The sequence below is a fragment of the Haliaeetus albicilla genome, chromosome 26 (genome assembly GCF_947461875.1).
Source record: "Haliaeetus albicilla chromosome 26, bHalAlb1.1, whole genome shotgun sequence".
Lineage (NCBI taxonomy): Eukaryota > Metazoa > Chordata > Aves > Accipitriformes > Accipitridae > Haliaeetus > Haliaeetus albicilla.
In genome coordinates this window covers 18,217,092-18,233,123 of record NC_091508.1, presented here as the reverse complement: position 1 = coordinate 18,233,123, position 16,032 = coordinate 18,217,092, and the positions used below count along the sequence as shown (strand labels likewise).

The window sequence follows — 16,032 nt, the reverse complement described above, 5'->3', positions numbered from 1 at the left end:
TTCTGGAGATACGCTCCCAGCGCCTGTGGGAGTGGGTCAGCCTGGCCCCCCCCCCCCAGCTGCTTTGGCCACAGACATGTTTTCCTGAGCATGGCTCTGCAGCAGCACGCTGCCTAAGGCCATCCCAGAGTGTTTCTCTGTTTGCTGCCCATTCATCTAAAGCAGTCCTTGTGTCTCCTGGGGATGTGCTCTCCGGGCTCCTCACAAATATAAGTGTAAGGCTGACGCTGTCTTCTCCAGTGTAACTGCTCTTCAGTAATCTCTGGGCTCAGAAATCGCAAAAAATGGTGAAAGCAGCTGCCTGCCCTAGAGTCCTGGGGAAATAAAAGACAGGACTGGGGTGATCTGTGCTTTGTTAGGAGGGAGAAGCAGGCTGGAGAAGCACAGCCTTAGGACAGGAGACCCCAGCTGCCCGTTGAAGGTTATACCTCCTCTGTACCGTGGAAATCAGAGATAGGAATGGAAATCTAATGGATACAGTAGCCCTTGTTCAGCAGGCTCAGAAGAACCAGCTGTCTGATTTGTTTTTATGAGCGGTTTTACAAGCAGTCTTGCCACAGTGCTGATCAGTGTGTGCCAGCACTTCTCCCCCCCCCCCGGCCCCGAATGGCCAAAATTGGGGAGGTTCAGATGAGTCAGACACACCTGCTGTCCCCAGGACACAGACAGGGAAGTCTGTACTGGTGTGCCCCTGTGTTTTGGGGCTGGAGGGCATTCACTCCCGAGCAGTTCAGACGCTGACATGCTCTTTAAATAATTCTGTTTGCAGATTTGTGGAGTACAAGGGCAATAACAACAGAGTTTTGGCAGTGGTTTTAATGAGCTGAAATTACTTTACCTTGAGTAAGGCTTGTGCATGTGTGAGAGTGTTCACACGTGTGTGTGTGCATGCCTGGTGTCACGGGCAGGAGCTGGGGACCAGTTCCCTAAGCCCAGTTCCGTCACAGGTTATACACCTTCCCTGGGAGTCCCTGTCCTGACCAGGTTCTGGCATGACCCAGGAAAGGCCAACAGAGTTTTAATGGGGGCTTCGATAACACCATCTGCTGGGTACACAATCCCGTGTCATCTGATGTGGTTGTGGCAGCACAGCCCTCTTGCAATGGAGAGCCGACTTGCTGCCTGTCTGGAGCTCTGCACGAATCTGTTTCTGAAGATCAATGTCCCCTGATCCCAGGCTTTGAGCGTTGTTTGTGGCTGTTCTGTAGCCAACAGGCCCCTGCTCCCTGGATCTGACTTCTTTCATGTCTAAGTTTGGGAGCTTTGCTCCTGATGGGAGCCCTGTTCTGCATGTGAATTTCCATCTTTAGTTCCACAGTTGAACTGTATGGGCAACGTTGTACTCCTTCCCTTCTCCTTTGCCCCTCCATCCCCACTGCCTGAATCTCCAGAGCGAGGTCTTGAAATGGATGTTTTTAACATGAAATACACTGTGTTAGCCCAGTTACCAAGAGGGAACAGATTTATCAGATAAATCCCAGCAGGCCTGTACATGTTGTCACTGTCTGGTATAGTGCAATAAAAATATACATTAGAATAAGTATAAATACATATTTACAGTGTACAAGTAAAGCCAGGAGTACAGACTCTGTTTTGAGCTTCCAGAATGCATATTAATAACTAACAGCTTAGGCACAGCATAAAACAGGGGCAAGTACATTTTAGGTCTTAGAAAAATGGCTTTGGGTTACAGCAGTGTAACTGAGGGTAGGACAGACCTCTTCTCTCCTGGCAGTAAATGAATTTTCCACTTGGACTGTTTCTTCTTTGCCTGTGATGGCAGCCTTCTTTCATAAGCCTTTGGAGTGAAATGGCTAGTGCCACAGCCTGTTCTCCAGGCTACCTCCCACCAGTGTCATTGTCCAAGGCTGTGTGTTCAGGGATGTAGTTACAGAGTGGGCTGTGTGCTGCTACAATGCCCTGCTTAACTGAAAGCGCTTGTCTTTTTAACGCTATAATAATACTTTGTCCTTCCTGTTAAGAACTCAAGGGACTCTACAAACCTGAGTGAATGACTCCACATCACCAGGAGGGGTGGAGAAAAAAGCCCAGTGCAGTGACTTGCCAAAGGTTATATAGTGAGAACTTAGAGCTTGGAGGGAAACTGGCTCTTGTTCCAGTGCTTTGCTTCAACCCCTAGACCTGGAAGAAAGAGGAAATACCACTTCTCTGTATAATATTTGTAAGGTACTTGCATACTATGCCAATGTGTACAGGCTAGGTCACTTCCTCCTTTAAGAGTGGCTGGAAAGCAGAACTCTGGCCCTTGACATTGATATCCAAGGGCCATTCCTGACCATACAGTGACACAGGATTGCCCAGGACAGCTCTAAGTTGGAATGTCCAGCATGCAGTGAACTATTGTGGGACATACCAGTCTGGATTCCAAGAGCAACCAGTCTCTCTCGCATGGTACTGAGACATGGGGCTTGTTAGCTTATGCCTAGTGCTGTGACTTGGCTCTTCTTGGAGCTTGCTTGGTTGCCACTAACCCAGGGATCTCTGCAGCATGGTGCGTATGAGGAATGCATTTAGAGACCCCTGCTATCAGCTAGGGATAGGAGCTGTTTTTTCAGTATTTTCCTCCCACTCCAAGCTAAAAATACAACACAGTTAACTTGTCATTTGATCACAGTAAATGCTCCGCTGAAAGAAAATGACTTTAGGTGTCTGTTGCCAGAATTTATGACCTGGGCAAGCCTCTGCAGAAGCCCTGTCCAGGTTGAACACAGCTCACTGAATGCAATCTATTTGCATGCCCTAGCCTTATCTTCCTAACCATCAAAGCAGAACATGGTTACGGCACTAGCTTGGCACAGATTGTTGCTGCCGTTAGCCCAGGAGTTCCCACCTTGCTGCTGGTCAGTCTGATGAACTGGATTCTGCACACGGTGTAAATCCAGAGTAATGGTGATCTTGGAGGAATTTCTCTGGATTTGCACTTGAGCAGGTGATGTCAGATCTGGGCTGGTACCTGCTGTAATTGAAAAGTGAGAGCTCCCACAGATTTCTTTGTCACCTACTGGGATGTGCAAGGCTTTGAAGTGCCGGAACACCAAAGCCAGTAACATGACTTTGCCAGTCCCCAGGGGAACATAGGATGCTATATGAGCTTTATGAGGTGGGCAGCCGCACGCTGGATGGAGATGCCGGGGAGACTCTTCTTCCCTGGAGCATGCACTGGCAGTGGGAGCTCCAGAAAAGACCTGGAGCCGTCCCTCACTTGAGACTGTGTTGGGTCTCTCGGTGCCTCCGTAGATCCACTTTGCGCTGGAAGCCCTTGGCACAGAGCTCACAGCTGAAGGGCTTGAAGCCTGTGTGCTTGCGGCTGTGAGTGATGAGGTTGGAGCTCTGGCTGAAGGCTTTGCCACATACCTGGCACTTGTGGGGCTTCTCCCCTGCAGGGCAGAGAAAATGGTAAGAAACACTTTAACAGATGAGAGAAGGGAGGTAGAAATGCCCTTTAGTAGACTCAGACCTCACTGGCTATGCTTAGGCATCAGGGTGCTGCCAGCCCAGCTGTCCTGCCAATGTGTCTGCACTCTGGTTCAGCACCAGAGGGTGAAAAGAACCAGAGGCAGTCCTGTCCAGCTGTGCGACCCATGCCCTGTCTGCATCCAGGGCTGGGTACAACCATGACATGCACTGAAGGCTGGTCAATAACCACCTCCTGGTCACACTGAGGACATGCATCTCAGTGATGCTTAGACCTTCTGCTGTCTTACTGCACAGAGAAGAATGACTTTCCAGTGCGTCTGGACACTTATCCCTGGTCCAGTATCTCTTTGTCTGGGGACTATATATGTGTATTAACATGATGGACTCTAATTTGCATTTTCTTATTGAGAATACATTGTTTCTCACCTGTGTGGATATAAGTGTGTTTCTTCATATCTGACTTCTGGTGGAAGCGCTTGCCACAGTATTGGCAGGGATAGGGCCGTGTGTCTGAATGGATCAGGAGATGAGTGGAGAGGGTGGAGGAACGTTTGAATGTCTTCCCACACATCTTGCACTCAAAACTTCTTTCCTGTTAGGGAAAGAAAATCATGGGATGTATGTGGCTGCAAGACATGTGACAGAGCTTGAAGAGTGCTAAGACTGTTAAGAATAGTAGATTTGATAAGCAAATCTCAGCTCGTGGACTGACATGCTAGGTGCAGCACAAAGAGAATGTGGGGAGGGTTGCTTATGGAAATGGATTACATCTTGTGATCCAAACTCCTGCACCCTTTAGGAGGAGGCGAGGCACAGAAGAACCAGCAGCGATGATCCTCTCCTCCCATCCAAGGAATTCTCAAGGGCAGTCTGAGATTTGTGAGACCAAGATCTATGGTCTTCAGAGCTCCTATCATTGTCATTGGGTGCTACAGGAAAGCCATCACATTTGTAACCTAGGAAATGTCGCTTCCTTTATAACAGAGTAAGTAACAGCTAAGGTCCAACACTCATAAGCTCTGGAGAGCTGGTTCTCTGGAAACATGCTACCCACCTGGGAGTGAATATTGGTGTGCTGCTCCAGGCTTACAGCGTGTCCAAAGGTTTTGCCGCATACTTCACAAGCAAAAGGTCGGGTCCCACTGTGAGACCTTCGGACATGGACCTCCAGTCCATGGGGAGTGGAGAATACCTGCAAAACAAAATGCCAGTGATTTTTTTGGCATGAGGCAGCTGTGTCTCCATCTCTGTTTTCAATTCCTTCTCTTTCTTTGATTCTTCCCTCTCATGGGCCATGTGAACTGCATCACTCCTAGCACCCTTGTCCCCTAGTCAGGAGAAAAAGTAGGTACCCGTTTTGAGCTGCATGCATTGCACTTTGGTGTAACCCAGTGAAATGCTGATGTATGCAATGAAAATCACTCCAGCCCCTCCCCATCCCTGAGGCTCTCCTCTGTGGCACACCTTGTTGCACTTCACACAGTGGTAGGTCTCCATGTCCGAGGAGTAATGCATGCTGTAATCCAGAGGGGGCTCGGTGCTTGGCAGGAGGTGGCTTCCGTACAGGCTAACTGGGTGCTCTAAGAGGGCTGACTGCATGGTGGAAGACATCTGTCGGTAGCTGTATGGCAAATGGAAAGCATCCCAAGAAAAGCCGGTTTTGTAGAAGGTAGGGGTGCTTGTCGTGTTACTGCAGTCTTTGATCTGCAGACCTGGGATGGCCATCTCTGAGTTTGCAAAGGAGAGGGAGAAATGAGTGTCATGCCATTGCCTGCAGCTGGGCACCAGTAAAAAAGTTCCCCAGGTACCACTCCCCCATTTAATGTCTTGCCTGACCTTGGGAGTTGCAGTTGGTAACTCCTCCTTCTTTGATTCAAATCCTGATCCCCATACAAAGTTCCTATTACAACTTTGATTTCAAACTGAGGAAATTTTATGGGAGAGGGGATGCTAAGGGAATATTACCCCCCCTACTAGCCCTGCTTCATGTAGTGTTTGAACAAGTATCATGTGGACACCTGCCTTGACCCATATAGCACAGAGCTCCATTAGTCCTTGAAATTTGGAGGCTCACTCATTGGGAATCATAGCATCATCCTTCAGAGAGATGCTGATCTAGACCAGAATCATAAAGGGAAATACAAAATGCTCTTGATGAGCTCTGCCTGGGACAAGTTTGACTGTTGATGTCAAAATAAGAGCTGCTGTTTACTGAAAATCTGGACCTGCTTGTCCATAAGCCAGCCCAGCCCTGACCTCTTTTGCAATTGTGGTCTTGGGTAGCAGACCTTGAGCTGAAGGGCCTGGCAGCATCCTGCTCAGGTACTGGACAGGGACACTTTCTTCCTTCAGTTCAGGTGGGTCCTTTTCTTGTTTTGGAACCACGCATTCTAGGTCCTGTTTCTTGGTATCTTCCGGTGTCTTGTTTCCTATGGCTGTAATCACACAGTAGTGTCACAGTTAGTTTATTCTAGCTGTTAAGAGTCTATTAAGGTGAGTTTTGTATTTATGTATGAACTCATGCTTGGCTACATGAGCCCATGCTCAATTCCCTGAATAAGTGCAGAGTGGTGCAATCAGCACGGCAATCAAGGTCTGCCCATTGCTGACAAAGGGAAATTCCAAGCAGGATGAGGTAGGCAAGGTAAAGGGGGGTGGGAAGAAATGATAGGACACTTGATACCCTATATAGTTAGAGAAAATTAACCCTAGAAGCCACATGTCTGTAAGAATCATTTCCCCATTTAAAATAATTTTTGTTTGTGTGAGTAACTAACAATCACTAACTTATTAACCTCCCCACCCCTCTCCTAAGAAAGTTCAGTATTGTTAACCTGAATTTATGGACAGCCACGTAGGGAAGCAGAGAGGGGAGGTAACTGTTTACACAGTCGCAAAGGTGACCACAGACCCTTGTCTCCTCCTGCCCACACTCCCGTTTCTCCATGCTTGTCCCAGCCCTTAAAGAGACCAGCCAGCACTTGTTAGAAGTGGACTTTATAGTAAGAATCTAAAATGGACAGAGGTCCAGTACATGTGCCTCCTTTCTGCTGGAGATGGGACTGGGCTGCTGAAGGACAATATTCACCTGTCGTCCAAACCCTCTTGTGTGCCAGAGAAACACAACAAATGGCCAAAGGATGGTGGCAGGAATTGAAATTAAAATGTCACCTCCTTTCTTTTTTATCAAACTTATCATAGGGCTGGACTCTAATTTGATAGCCAGGGCTAGAACAAAGGATAAGTTGATCCTAGATTTGAATAAAGAAAATTTGAATGGTGCCTGAAAGAAGATAATTGACCTGGCCCTACCACTGCATGGATGGCTGTGGGAGAGCATGAACAGGAGCAGAGGGAGGACAGCAGGCGGAGGCAGAAGCAGTGTTGGTTGGTGTTAATATAGTATATAGCAGCTGGCCCTTCACCTGTAAGTGTGTAGGACTCCTTTCACAGTCACTGTTAGGGTATCACTAGTATTTTCTCACTCTAGCTGTAACTTTCCTTGCAAATCATCAGGAGGAGGTGGTAACACACTGAGGTAGAGAACATGTAGGTCCAGAGAGAATGTGGGCAGTGAACATAGCAAGCTGGAGATCGAGGTGGCAGAGTTGTGAGTTTGTAGAAGACTGACAACCAAGTGCAAGCTCTTTTCCCAATTGTTAGTTGCCTGAAGTTAGCCATCTTTCCCAAATGTGACCAACTCCACACAGCAATCTTATATCTCAAACATCCCCAGCAACCCAGCAGGAAACAAAGGGAGGATCTAAATTTGATTTCAGTGGGACAGTGTGGATTTGGCCTAGAGAAAGAGGGCACACTGTATGGGATCAGCTTGTCCTTAGATTGACATCCCTGTGTGGAAGCCCTTAGTTGCTCTTTAGCTCACTCATCCTACTCCCTTAGCTTGCCCACTCAATTATTAATTTGCCTTAGTGTATTCTTAGAAGCCCAGTGGATGGATTAACTCACCAGTGAAGGGAGAGGTTATTGGATCCCACATGAGTATAGGCAGGTCATCTTCCACAAAGCGGTGCTGATGATAGGTATGAGCCTTTTTGCTCTTCACCAAAAAAGAACGTGGCATTTTCCATTCACTGCCTGGGCAGAAACACAGAAAAACAGCAGGTAAATCTCTGTGGTTTGGGGGGGTAATTTCTCATTTGTTTCCCCAGCACATCAGCCCTGTACACAGCAGTGATGAGAATTAAAACTCTTCTACGAGGGAGACAGAGACTTCATCTCAAAGGTCCCTCCACCCAACTGAAGAGCAGGGAGTGGTTGTGTGGGTTTAGGCGCCTGATGGATCTCAACTCTGGGGAAAACACATAGCTGTGGAGGGGGCTAAGCAGAAAAACTTACTGCGAGATAGTCTCTGCCACTGAACATAGAGATGGGACGGCAGATTGAAGATGGGATTGCAGGTTACAGTATACTCCACACACTTCACAACCTACTCCTAGGTTGAGGCAAAGAACTACTGCTATCTTTATATTGTAGGTGGAAAAACAGAGGCATGCTTAAATTGGGTGCTGTGTTACAGACCAAAACTGGGCCTGTGGCAAAGGTACATTAGCCAGGAGCTCTCTCTTGTAGCTCTTTGCTCTGGCTACAGGACACAGTGCATCTCTGACCTTAATCTCCCTGAGAGGACACAGTGGGGACCATGGGTTGGAGATCACCCCTTTGAGAAAGGGTCTTAGTGTTTATATCGCACCTAGAAGAGCGCAGTCCCAAGCCATGATATGGGCTCCTCTGTGAAATTGCTCTACAAATAATAATTATAGAAACAACATCAATAGGAGAGACACAGTGGAAAATCCCCGCAGCCATGATGTGTGGTGGGTTTCCTTCTTGTTGGCTGTAGCTTGAGTATTTTGTGTTCTGGCTGACAAACAACAGTCAAGCAGATGCAGAGCAGAAGTGCTGGGTGAGAGAGGTTACCTTTTGGATCTGACTCAAATATCATAGACCGTTGAAATGACGGGTTAGGAACAAACATAAAATGCTGAAATTTAATCATACAAAATTCTCTTGCAATGCATCTGTTATCTTTACTACCCAGAACCCAGCCCGCCCTGTGCCCTCTCCCCATGGCTACTAACTGTTCTCATGTAGGCAGTATGACAACACGTTCAATGCTCTGTATGGCAATATCAGCTGGTGCCTTATTTGCATACGTATTTGCATTTTCCCTTGGAATTGTTCAGGATAGTAACAGTAAAAGCAAATCTTGCTATATTTCATATGTAAAGTCAGCAGTAAGTCCTGGCTTTCTGTTGACGGGAAAGTGCAGTATTTAAGTTTTGTTTTTTCCTGACAGCAGTTGAAGTGTAGCCTACTTATTTACTAAAAAAACCCCAACCAAACCAAAGTTTGCTCCTGTTAAGTAGGAATGACCTGAAGCATCTGTGTAAGTCAGGACAGAGCAGTGTGGGCTCCTGGAATCCCAAACAGCCAGGGATGGAAAAGGTCTGCTCCCTAGGGTGCAGAAGTGCCCGTACTATCCCTACATGCTAAATATAATTACATAGCCCGGTGGTGTTTTGTTTAAACGTCCGAGGGCCACATTTACAGTGGTGCCTACGGCTGCAGGTATGTGTACGGTGGAATTCACACAGCGAGGTCTGCTGTGGACAGGTGGATTGCCAAGCCCACTGTTGTCGGTGAGAGTCAGGTGCTCACCAGCCCAGCTGCCTTTGGAAATGCAGTTGTAGCTGTCTATTTAAATCCGGTCCAGGATTCCCACTATTTCTTCTATGACTTCAGGGATAACTCTTGGTGTCTCTAGCCATTTTTTCTTCTGAAATGACTCACCTGTTTTTCTTTGCCTGTTTCCAGGAAATTTGCATATAACTTGAGATGAATAAGAGAAAACAGAGGCCAAGACTAGATTTGTTAATTTAATTTTAGAAAGAGGACAAAACAGCACTGAGAATGAACCATAAGTACACACTTGAGGGAAGGGGCACTGAAGTATGTTGCTGTACTTGCTGTCCTGTAACTCTCTAAGAGGTTCCTTCTAAGTATAGTGAAGTGTATCTCTGCCTGGCGAAGGGCTGTGGGCACAGCAATACCTCCAGCTTGGTACAAACACGGGAGTGTTCTGCAGTGGTTATAACCCTTTTAGTAGTGTGTTCTGCTTAGCCTGTGCACCTTGCATCCTAGCAGAAATGCTTAGTTCAGAGGGTCTCACTGCTCTTGGTCAGTCCCAGATGGGGTGTATGTGCATGGAGCTGCACTCTGCAATACAGATGTGCCCCAAGTTAAAAGTCCTGCCACAAACCCTCGATACATGGAATTTCCACTCATGTCAAAGGGATTTTCCCATGTGGTGGGGCAGGACTGTGTCCACAATGGAACGTATTCATACCAGCAAGCTTTAGACACCGGATTTCTCTGCCTGAATTAACTGGTTAATTTCCCTGGGCTTCCTACACAGTGGAGGAAGAGGCTCCAGCAGTGGGTAACTCTGAATGTAGGATGAGAGCCTGCACCCAGCAGTGCCAGCTGGAAGGGTCACCCTCCCTGCCCACTGGCTTGAGGACTCCATGGCATTAGCTGGACAGCTTAGCCAGGTAAATTAGAGGTTGGAGATGTGTGGCATAAGCAATCTTGCAGTGTTTTATGGTAGTACCTGTACACTAAGTACGCAAAGGCACTAAGTACAGCCCCTCTTTTCTGACGGTGGTCGAAAGTAGGTGCATGTGAATTGAGAGGATTTTTCTGGATGTGTTTGCCCCAGCATATGTAAAAGTCAAATTTGGTCTAGTATCTTGACTGCTGATAAGGGCCTCTACTGAGCACAACAATCTTTAATGTACTACTGAACGTTACAAAAGGAAGTTACCTTCCCCCACCCCATTTTACAGAGAAAACAGGAACTGGGAGCCCAAAGCATAGTTAATTAACAACTGCATTGGACCATCTTTGTGATTCACACAACCGGGTTAGAGGAAAGCTAGAAGCACAGATTGTGAGAGAAAAAATACTATCTCTCCTCGAAACTCAAGATTATCAGTAGCAAGTGATCAGCTGCTACTAATGGCTAACTATATTTCACAGGGAAAGTAGTGCTATGGACAACAGACCCCGCTACATCTTAAAGTCCTTGAAGCTTCTGACAGAATTTAGCTTCAACCTTTTGCTAAAAATTAAACTTTATTTTTATGGAGTCTGTTCTTGCCAGCCCCTGTGGCAGCAGTTTCTACCTTAACTGGCAAGTGCACAAGGGAGTTCATTGCTTGGGCAGGAGTGCCTACCCAAAATGGAAGTGTCGTGGCATTTTTTGGATCCAATAAGGGATATAAAATCAGTAGCCAGCTAGAATTGACATTCGTCTTTGTTTGCCATTCAAGTAGCTGTACAATAATGTTGTAGTAATTTGCTCTGAGGAAAAGACAGCCAAACGGACCCAATGGAAAAAAAACCTGCTTCACTATTTTTGGGTACCTAACTTGAAGCACCTTAGAAGGGCTTCTTTTACCAGTTATAAATTCCCCAGTCAGATCTGAAAGTGGACCCAGCATTTGCATGTTCCCCTCCTATGTTCAAACTCAAAGTTCCTTCATCTTCAGTGACGCTCTCTAGTGACTTTGCAGAGTATCATATGTAAAACTGTAAAGTAATATTGGAACACTGGAGATTGTGCAAGAACCAAATTAAAAGGGTTGGGGTTTTTTAGGGGGTGGTTTCTGACTTCAGGATCCTAATTTTACTTGATCCTGTGTTCCTTGTGAAGCCCTAACTCCCACTTCACTGCATGGCAGCTTGCAGTACCCAAAAATACAGGATTGGGCCCTTCGATATAATTTAGAAGAAATTCATATTCTCACTGAATTAGATTACGGAGCTGTCCCCTCTGGTTCCTTCAGTGAAATGATTCATAACATGAAACACCGTATTTGGGAACAGGTGTTTGCAAGATTGTGCCACACTGAATCAGGAACCCAATTTGCAGCGTAAGTTCCATTCTACAGCTTTCATTTTTCTCTAAATTCAAGTAATCCTGTTTTTGAATTTACAAGGGTAATTGTAGAGATTAAACCCTTTTTCCCACTACACTCAGCAGAAATACTTAATTTTAACTTGCAATTGATATATGTCTTCATATAAGTTGATGAGTGTACAAAGTTTTAGGGTAAAAGAGGCTTATTTCCTTCCCATTGCTTAATTTATATTTAAATCTTAATATTGCTTTTTTCTGTTCTTTCTGGCAAAGGTGAAGCTTCCAAAAATAAAGAATAGTTTGTCTTTCGGAAGGCTACATTTTGAGGAAAAAAAGCACAAAACTGGCCACAATCTGTGTCTGGAATTTTTAAGAGCTCAAATAAAATAAGAGGTTTTATGGACTCCTGACTCTTTAAATATAAAGTCATATTAAAAAAGAATTTCACTTTATAACAAAATTAATCATGTCTTCACTAATCCACCCTTGCAAAAATGAAGGTACTTGGGGCAAGTAATTTGAATGTGGCTTTTTTAGTGGAAAAATGAGCAGAACATTTTTAATTGCTGTGGTTAGACTGGGCAAATGGACATTATGGCAGGGGTAGCAAATTGTGGTGGTAATTTTGTCTGAGAAGTGGAACGGAAATGCTTGTACATCTGTCATATCTAGAAAAAACATTTAGAATACAATTGCAGCATTTCTTCTTTAGAAACTTCTTTTAGCTCCTAGTGATGTTGGGAACGCCACTGGCTTTAGCAAACTTTACCTTAGGCTTCCATGGATAAATAGACTTATATAGTGCAATCTAACAAATTCTATATCCCCTTAATATATAGATGCACTTACTGTGCGAACTTGCAAATCATTTGCTTTCCTGCTTAATGTATTGAATCAATCTGCTGGTATATGAGGAGTGTCTATAAATAGCTAATTCCATATGCTAAAAATCGTTACACTAATCAGCTTATACTTAGAAAGGATGGAAAAATAATAAAATAAAAGATACATTTGAAGCAAAAATCCTAAACAGGAGAGACTGAATTCTCATGTAGCAAAACTGGCACAGATTAATTGATGTCAGCAGAGGTGTGCTGCTGTTTGAATTTAAAGGTTTGGCCTTGTAAAAGAGCAATTAAAAGGAAAAATATAGCATGCCCTCTCCTCAATGCTTAAGTACAAAAGTCTACATCTAGAAACTACTCCTTCTGCATGGAGCTTGCTGGGATGCAGGTATCTGAGACCATTGTCACATCTTTTATATTTTGTTCTACTATTACCATTTTCACATGTGAGAGTGAAGTAAGTATATGGTATATAATTTTAAAAGGTTTGACTCATTTGAATTAAGTGAACCATTATCATAAAGGAATCCTCAGGACAACTGACTTACACAGTGGAATATGTTACATATTTGCAAACACAAGCAAAGAAGAAGAAAAAGCTTAGAAAAACATATCAGAGAAATGAGAAAAAACAATGAAGTTAAAAGTGTTTAAAAGAATAAATCAATCACCTGTTTGGGGGACTTTGCTTTACTGGCTTCGCCTTGAAATCTCCCCGGACAAGCAAGACGTCGTCTTCTCTCTGGACTCCTCTTCCACTTTTTCACTTAGTCGCAGTCTGCTGAAATAGATACTTCTCCTTTTCTCTCTTTCTGGTTTTTTTTTGCCCCTGTTCCCTCCCTGATTTTTCAATCAGATTATTTGTGTCAAAATCTGGCGGTGAAGAAACAGCCAATAGAGAAGCAGAGCCCAGAAAGTATTTGCTTATCAAAACTTTCCAGGACTTTGAAAACTTGAAGAGAATTCGTGATGCCCAGCTCGAAACCCTAGGGGCAGCACCCTTCACTTTCTGGGGCAGCTTTGCCTTCTGCAGGAATACTCCTCTGTCATGTTGACAAAGAGCATGACACAGTGAAATAAGGTACCCAGCAGACATTTGTTATTTTGTCTTTTCTTTAAAAAAAAAAAGCTCTTAAGAAACCTGTATTTTTACACACATTCATCCACGCATCATATCTTTCACAAACAGACACACCATCTGTCTCACATACACACACTCACATACTTCAGTCTCATAAACAAAACCATCTAGCACATATGCACAAAATTATTTTATTCCAGAATGGATCTTTTATCTCTCCAATTTCCAAGGAAAAAGGAATAAATACTTGCACAGTAATAACTGAAAAAGATGTGTGTTAATCAGCCTTCATTTTCCTAGGCATATGTGTGTGCAATCCATACATATTTTAGGCATTGCTCTATCTATATACAGCTGTATATAGGATATAAATATAGATTTAAGAAAGCTCATTAAGCAAGCTCATTAACAAGCATCTTTGCAAAAAGCTCTTGAAGAGCAATAATAAGAATTTGCACTTCTATCACTTGCTTTCAAAAAAGGTTTGAAAATGCATTTGCAAATGTGAAATAATTGACTGCTAAACCCCCCTGTAATGGCAGGGTGGAAGGAGGGAGAAAGCAGCAGAGGCCAAGTGACTTTTCTCAGATCACCTTGTTGTTCTCTAGCAGAGGTGGGAACAGGAGCTGGAGAGCAGTGATTTTCTTTTCAGAATCCTTGGGCACAACTCTTATTTGGGAACAAACAAGGAGAACTGATGTCCCCAAATGCTTGGAGCGTGGCGGGAAGTAATTCCTTGATTTCATCTATTCTCTGATTATCACAATCTTCCTGACTGTGCAAGTGCATAGTGGCATGAGCTGTATGTGTCCTCGGTTATCCCCTCCTGCACTTACAGCATGCTCCATGCATGGCTGGAACTGGGACAGCAAAGATACTTTCCAAAAAGTTTGTAATTTAAGACATATATAAGCATACATGCAGCTATTGAGTGCCGAGTACTGAGACATTGCCATCAGAGAAATGCCTTTATAGCATGGAGTTTTTCTGCTCCCCGTGAACTTTCAAACGCATTTCACTGTCTTCTACAGCCAGTTGCATTAAACCAGGACTCAGTTGGGTCCCTTTTCCTACGGCAGCTCAGGGCAGTGAAAGCACCGGGAAGCAATAACCTTTTTTCTGCCCTCCAACAGGGTCAGCGGTAGGCTGGTGTTTCCTTGATGGAGCAGATGTGGTCCAGAGACACTTCAGATTCATAGCAGAGGTATTTTGCATCCCACCGTGGCAGGCGGTGGTGGCAGGCGTGCTGACCTTAGCGCTCTCTGCCGGGACAGCCACAAGTCACAGCTCTTGTCATCGCACCCTGTCATTGCCCCATAGCACCGGACAGGCTGTGCAATGGGTTTTGATGCAACTTGGAGATAGGAGTGTAGGTTTCACCCACATTGAGAAAGATTCAGATTTTCATCTTAACCCATCTGTCATTTACTGAACATAATTAATTCTTGTTGTTTATAGAAGCAAACAATCCCTTTTCCCTCTCCCTCCTCCCCTCCTTATTTATCTAGCTGGGTTTTGCATGAAAGAAACGTTCCCAAGGCATTGTGCTAGGAAGCTGCTTTGCATCCTCTTAAACACAGGCATTTGAAGGATTACATTTCCCACTACAAAAACAAGCATTGTAACAGAAAACCAAAATGTACATTGCAGCTTCAGGGTTTCATATGAAGACAGTTACAGGAATTAAACAAAACAGGAAAATGACAAGCTGCTGAAAGGACTGAGATGTTATTTTATGAAACATTGGAGCGGGCTTCTGCCAGCACCCCTGAGCACAGACTTCCCGTTGACATAAAGTGCAAATGGCTGCAGAATGTGGCTCTTAAACTAGAGACAGTAAAAGCAAGTCAGCCACACAAAAAAACCTACAGAAAACTAGTTGTGCAAAAAAAATCTAATAGCATCTTCAGTAAAACCTCAACGGCTAGCTGATTTCAGAGGTGCTCCAAAGAGTACTGGGTACAGTTCTTTGGAGAAGGAGGATGACTACATCTCCCAGAGTCAGTAACCTATGTGTAAAGCAGCTGCAAATAAAACATCTGTATCAGCTGTTCTGCTTCCCCAAGTAGCCATCATCTCGCAAAGCCCAGATATAATTGCATACAAACCGATCCCTGAGATAATGGGCACAGATACTCTCTTTTATGACTATTATCGCTACACTAGAATGCCTGAAGAGAGATGGGGAGACTGCTGTGTCTGGTTCAGTTCTTGCCTGCCCCTTCACCCTTTATTTTACTTCAAGAGTTCCTATGGAGCAAATACTTGCAGGATGGGAGCGCAGTCAGCTATCGCCTTGGCTTGTGTTCTTACTCTTCCCTGGATTTCTGTTTATGGCTCCTGTTAAACTTGTGACCTCTCCTCTCCATTGAAATCGCCATCAAAAGGCGATTTATAGAAGCTGAATTAAAAAAAACAGAGTGCCGGAGATGCATTTGGGGCTAGAAGGACCTTTGAGCTGACCCCGTGTGGTCATTCTTATTTTATGTTCTTCCTGTTGATATAATTTTCCCTGTTCTCTGTTCTTGTTTCAGGGCCAGCAGAGAACAGAGAGCTGCAACGGGCTTATCTGGGCTCACATAGGCTTTTGCTGGCCCTGACCCACACGGGCTATGGTGGATGCACAGCAAGTTCTGCTTGCGCCCGAGGACAGTTTTGTTTTGTGCATTGCCATGAGTTCTTACTACAGCGTATGCTCCAGTGCATCCTAAGTAAATAATTAA

At 44.7% G+C, this 16,032-nt stretch overlaps 1 protein-coding gene across 1 annotated transcript; it reads right to left on the bottom strand.

Moving 5' to 3' along the window:
• Positions 1 to 1,444: 1,444 nt before the first annotated feature.
• On the bottom strand, positions 1,445 to 13,053 carry GFI1B (growth factor independent 1B transcriptional repressor). Its single transcript, XM_009927642.2, has 7 exons — positions 12,900 to 13,053; positions 7,408 to 7,536; positions 5,727 to 5,873; positions 4,903 to 5,165; positions 4,493 to 4,630; positions 3,865 to 4,030; positions 1,445 to 3,398 (listed from the first exon to the last, which is right to left on the bottom strand). The coding sequence occupies exons 2-7, from the start codon at positions 7,520 to 7,522 to the stop codon at positions 3,220 to 3,222; spliced, it is 1,008 nt and encodes a 335-aa protein (XP_009925944.1). The 5' UTR covers positions 7,523 to 7,536; positions 12,900 to 13,053; the 3' UTR covers positions 1,445 to 3,219.
• Between the last annotated feature and the right edge of the window lie 2,979 nt (positions 13,054 to 16,032).

What these genes read in the sequence shown, in the direction of transcription:
- GFI1B (XM_009927642.2), bottom strand. Translation starts at nt 7,522, where the DNA reads ATGCCACGTTCTTTTTTGGTGAAGAGCAAAAAGGCTCATACCTATCAT. An exon ending in GCCAGGCCCTTCAGCTCAAG is followed by an intron (nt 5,166 to 5,726) that starts GTCTGCTACCCA and finishes TTGCAAACTCAG; the next exon opens with AGATGGCCATCCCAGGTCTG. An exon ending in ACACCAATATTCACTCCCAG is followed by an intron (nt 4,031 to 4,492) that starts GTGGGTAGCATG and finishes TTTCCCTAACAG; the next exon opens with GAAAGAAGTTTTGAGTGCAA.